Raw genomic sequence first — 5,528 nt, 5'->3', positions numbered from 1 at the left:
CCATTCTATTGCCCTAGAGCATGAAACACTAACTATAAAAGCATTTAATCGGCTCTTGTGACAGATTACATTTGACTGTGTTCCTTTGTCAGGTTTAGTGACTTCATGACATGACTGAAATTGCTATTAAGATCTCTCTTCTGTTGGGTGTACAGGCTTCTTTTGTTGGTAGGAAACAGCCCTCTGTTGGCTGGATCAATGGGGATTCAGCTGCAACACTTTCCCAGCAATAGTGCCAAGCACAGACTTTCTGGTGCTTCAGGCAGTCTCATGAGCCTGTGTTATCAAGGAACAGACATCACCCATGGTTCAAATACTTGAGAAAGGCTACTCGTCCTCAAGCCACCGCTGAAACCACTTAAGTCTATATGACACTCCAGCTGGCTGCTCAGTGTGTAAGAGGCAAGTGAGTAATGTAAGTGAGAATGACACATCTGTTTTGCTGGGGGCTCTCAAAACTGCCCAGCCAGTGCAGACATCTTGCCAGCTTCATACAGTACTAAACCCTCTGCACCACTCTACACAACTCAGGATTTTAGGAAATGCATAGACACAGATGACTTCCTGGTAACTAAAGAATGTTTAGAAGTCTCCAAGCTGCTCTTTGGAATTTCTTATTTTTGCTAAGCCCCCAAATTACAATGCTCCCTTCTTCCTCCTCCCCCAGCAAAGAAAGGTGCTCTGAGTGCTTCTGGTCAAAGACCCATGCACAGCAGACAAGTTGCTCTGCTTGGGAGTAGGAACAGATATTGTTTCTGCTGAAAGATTAGAAAAAAGTATATCTACTGTGGTGCCAATGTCTGTTAGATCATAAAGTGGAAAACTAATAGCTCAGGACAGGGGACCAAAGTTGTAATAATGCAAATGAAGATTCTTTCACAGAATAAAAATAACCCCATTTCCTTGCCACTCTCTGCCACAAAAATATTGTTACCTGACATGATCATAGCAATTTAAGCATTCGTCTATTACTCTTATGAGTCATTAAGTTTTCTACCCCACCCCTTTCTGTGTGCTGAAAAGATGTCCTGCTGGGGAAAAAGCTACTTCTTTCATCTCATCAACAAGAAAACAAAATTAATATTTGCTATCCATAGAACATGAGGCAGGTGAGGGTAGAGAGTATTAGATCAAACATTCAAACAGCAGTTCAGCCGTTCAGCCTGACACAGCTGAGAAGCACCTGATCATCAAAAATGAAGAATTCAGTACTTTCTGAAATGTTATCTCCCCAGAATGCATCTAGGTTTCAATGGACTCTGAAAAACCAACCAAACAAAAGAATTAATTTTGAGCATTTAGGCCCAGGAGCTTGATTTAGACATCAGAAACTGAAAAACCACTACAACCATACCGTCGAAAGGCCAGGCTAAATTGAAATGCAACTTAGAAGTGATCCTGCCTTCTACCTGTCTGAAGAAATATAGGCACCTTCTAGCCTAAATAATACCCTTTATTATTACACCTTTTGCATTTTTCCTCTGGCATCTTTACAGCTCAGGAAAAAACCCAAACAGCCAGAAACAGGAGCCAGAAACAGCTGAACTACATGAGACTGAAATCCCAGCACCATGCAAATACTTGGACTTTTTTTCCCAAATGCTCCCTGTTTTTTTCTGCAACCTGATTTCTGCCATTATCTTGGCAGAAGAAAAAGATCATTACTGAAGATGTCATGGGGACTGAATGCCTATGAAAATGAATACAGGCTGGTGGAAACACAGATGATGCCTGTTTCTAGAGAATTCATTTAAGAAAAACCATTCATTTCTCTACTTTATCATCAAACAGGAAAATGACAGGCACTTTCAGTCTGCTTGTGTGAATTTAAGACAGGAATACAGGTAAAAATCTCCTTCTGCAAGTTGTTGTCTCTCAGAGTTTTCACAGTTAGAAAACATATCAAGGTGAAGTGCAGGAAAAAGGGATCTTGTCAAAACCAGCACATGATCCCCTGTGCTACTGGTTGTAAGAGTGGATGAAAATAGTCCCTAATATTAGAGCAATGAATGTTATAGGGTGGAAAGATGCAGGCCATTTTCTTCCAGGACTTCACATGAGACAGGACAAACTCCTGGTCTTCTCCTTCCTCAAAACTGGAGCTGCTTTGAAAGGTCTGATGAAGTCATGCAAAGAAATCAGATCCCAAGCTAAGGAATGACTAGGAGCAGCCAGGGACCCAGGTGCAAATTCCTGCAGCTGTGCCCCAAGTGGATCACACACGGACAGCTAGGGCTGAAGGCAGTTTCCTGAGCGTTCAAGAGCCTGCTGAAGTGACCACCAAACCTTATTTTACCTGTCTCAAGCAGGTTTACTGAGCAATGATTACAATATCCATGTACTGAGCATCAAACAAAGTGACACTGTTTTCCTTACTAGCTCTGTGTTTTGGCCTGAGCTGGGAACAATAAAGGAGGAGTGCAGCAGCACTTTGTACATGGAAGGGAGAAAGACAAACTGTCCATCCTGAAGTCATGATACACAGGAAATACAACACAGTCATCTCTTTACTCTAGACTAGTGTAGATTTTTCCACTCTGACATTATGCACCAGCCAGTGTAGCCTCTGTCGAAAAAAATTAGAAGAGCACACACACATATGTACAGCCATTTAAGCACTGGTATAGATAGATCACAGATTAGAACCATGGAATAGTTTGGGTTGGAAGGGACCTTCAAAGATCATCCAATTCAACCTCTCTGCCATGTGCAGGACACAGAATTAAAAAAATACCTCCATGATCATCAAGTCCAGACTTTGGCCAACTAGACGTAAGGAAGGAAACTAAGCCTGTTAGCTGACTTGAATTCAGTATGCAGGTCAGGATGAAAAAGTCTTGGAATCAATACATATGCAAATTTTAGAACTCCCTCTCGTAGTATTTAAAAGTAGATCTGTAAAGAACAATTTAATTCTGTCATAAATAGTAGACATAAAGATAAGCATTTCTGGGATGCTATGTAATGAAATGAATGAAGTATGACAGAAACATTCTTCAGGTGAATTTTCAACACTGCACAGGAATAAGACCTCTGGAGCAGGACCCCCTTGGAAAACGGAGGGTGGTGGCAGCTGTCTGTCTATCTGACCCCTCAGATGACCAACAAAAGAAAGCCTCAGAAATCAGACCAAATCCTTGGTCAGAAGCAAGGGAATTCATTTTAACTACCACATTTTTGCCTGAAAACATCCCTCTTATATTAGACTTGCCAGACGTTTTAGTAGAGATTATTAGAATTAAAATGGATGGGGGAGGAGGGGCATGTGGGAAGAAGAATCTATTAATATGCAATTTAGTTTCTGTCAGCATGTGACAGCAATTTACATTCTTCCTGAAGAGCCAGCTGCTTCTTTTTGCTTGCACAGCCTTCTCAGACAAGACAGAATAGAAAACCCAAACCTAACACCTTTCAAACCTGCTAGAGATGAAGAGGTACAGGACAGATGCAAGAGGCATCTCTTTCAAGATAACTATGAGCTGCCATGAGAAAGCAAATGATTTTGTTTCAGTAGTGAATGCTTATGCACTCTCTTTCTAAGGGAAGGTTTCCTGAAAAAGGTATGCTTCATATTTGGACCTAAACAGAAATTAGCCTGACAGAGGTACAATGCTCTGCTCCCAATTTTTAGGCCACTTTATGCAAAAAACTTAAACTGTTTTTCCCGTCCAGATTCCTGTGCTTCCGGTTAAGTTTTTAAAAGATTTAAAAACACAAAACACGACTGCAATTACTTTGTCTCATTAGGCAATCCAGAATTTTGAAAAACATGCACTTGGCTGTGGTCAAGCGGTCCAGACGATTGCCACCTTCAAATCAAAATGAGATTAGCCCAGTAACTACCTACTCTGTTTCATTTACTGAGGACTGCTCTGGCTCAGAGCAGAAAATCAAAGAGAAAGAAAACAGGGAGGAATCTTACAAAGTACACAAAGAGGGCTGAAAATACATTAGATAGCCAATAATACATCAAGTCTACATAGATTTGAAAGAGATTGGGCACTGAAACATGAACCTACACTCAACTGTTTTGGAGACTCAGGTGTGTTCAATTCTTAACAGAGACAGTGCAAAAGTCCTCCCCTCCATCAAACTACAGGTAGTTTGGCAAACTAAAGTGTGATATAGACATGTCCCAAAGAGTAGCAATATATAAATGAAAGCACAAAGGTAATGTAAAACCGAATTAAGATGTCAATAAATTGGTTGAATGACCAATAGGTCTCCATGCACTGTGAAGTGAAGGGTTAAAAAGCCCCCATCTCTCACTTGTAAGAAATGGTGTTGCAGAGGCCCAAGGAGATGTAGCTGCTTGCTTAGTCCTACAGGAGGAGTGCAGTTTTTTTCACTTTAGTATTTCATCTACTGCTATGTGGTTTGTGGCTTACAGGGAACAATAATCCTCAAAATAATGTAATTTGATAGACTCTGAAAACCTTGGTGTATCCAAATTAGAAGCTACAACATTATTTTCTTCTGGTACTTCAAATCAGATCTGCTACTGCACCTAGCTATACCAAACAGTTCAAAACCTGAAGATACAATCCTTCAAAAGAACCCTGAAGAAACTGCAGAAAGTGAGAAAATAACTTTGAATTTGTACACCTCTTCCAAAAACCAAAAGGTACAAGAAATCAATTTAGGAAAATGGGAACAGATATTAAAACAAAGATCCCAAAATTACACAAGTATGGAGGAGGAGAGGGAGTGAGCACATGAGAGACATTGGAGGGGAGGATTAATTAGGAAAGGCATTAGGTTAGGGCTTCTCTCCTTACTTGGCACAAGCCACTGATGCACATGTCCAGAGATTCAGTGTAGCACCGGGTCCCATCCAGAACCTTTGGTGCCAGCTCCACAACCAAAGCTGTTCCTCTGGCCTGGCACTTCAGCGAGCATGGGTTGTCAGGGTCATTAGAGATGGGAAGCCACTCATAAAACTGTCCCTGATACTTGACATCGTTGTGAGCAGAGCACTGCTGGGCACGAAAATCACCTGCTTCTGGTGGGCAGTCCTGCAGAAAAGAAAAAGGAGAAGGTCAGCAGGTCTATTCAGGACAACCAGTTGCAGTATTGTGCAGCCAGCTGGGTTCCACAGCTGCCAGATGCAGAGTTTCTCTTTTGACAAAGAAGAGTAATTGAAATAACTGCAGCTGCACATAATTCAACTTGATAATTATACCTTTCTTTATTCTTTCTGCAAAACTATTGAAAGAACACCAAGACCATGTGTAAATGAGGCATAAGAAATGCACTGTACATGTCTTAACCACAGCCATGAAATGTTCATGCTGGATCTCATTCCACTTGCAGTTTCTCTTTTGACAAAGAAGAGTAATTGAAATAACTGCAGCTGCACATAATTCAACTTGATAATTATACCTTTCTTTATTCTTTCTGCAAAACTATTGAAAGAACACCAAGACCATGTGTAAATGAGGCATAAGAAATGCACTGTACATGTCTTAACCACAGCCATGAAATGTTCATGCTGGATCTCATTCCACTTGCACACATAAGAAGTGTGT

General features: G+C 40.9%; 1 protein-coding gene across 1 annotated transcript in view; it reads right to left on the bottom strand.

The window, feature by feature from the left end:
• LOC103801015 (ADAMTS-like protein 1) overlaps positions 1-5,528 on the bottom strand; it is a gene marked incomplete at its 3' end in the record, with an annotated part of 51,426 nt that overhangs the window by 6,521 nt on the left and 39,377 nt on the right. The window contains exon 4 of the mRNA XM_009073412.1: positions 4,779-5,015. Coding sequence (XP_009071660.1) covers positions 4,779-5,015 — 237 coding nt within the window. The remainder of the gene's footprint in view (positions 1-4,778; positions 5,016-5,528) is intronic.

Source organism: Acanthisitta chloris, unplaced genomic scaffold, assembly GCF_000695815.1.
Source record: "Acanthisitta chloris isolate BGI_N310 unplaced genomic scaffold, ASM69581v1 scaffold784, whole genome shotgun sequence".
In the NCBI taxonomy this organism is placed as follows: Eukaryota; Metazoa; Chordata; class Aves; order Passeriformes; family Acanthisittidae; genus Acanthisitta; species Acanthisitta chloris.
Note: the sequence above shows the minus strand (reverse complement) of the source record. Positions and strands in the feature narration are given on the sequence as shown.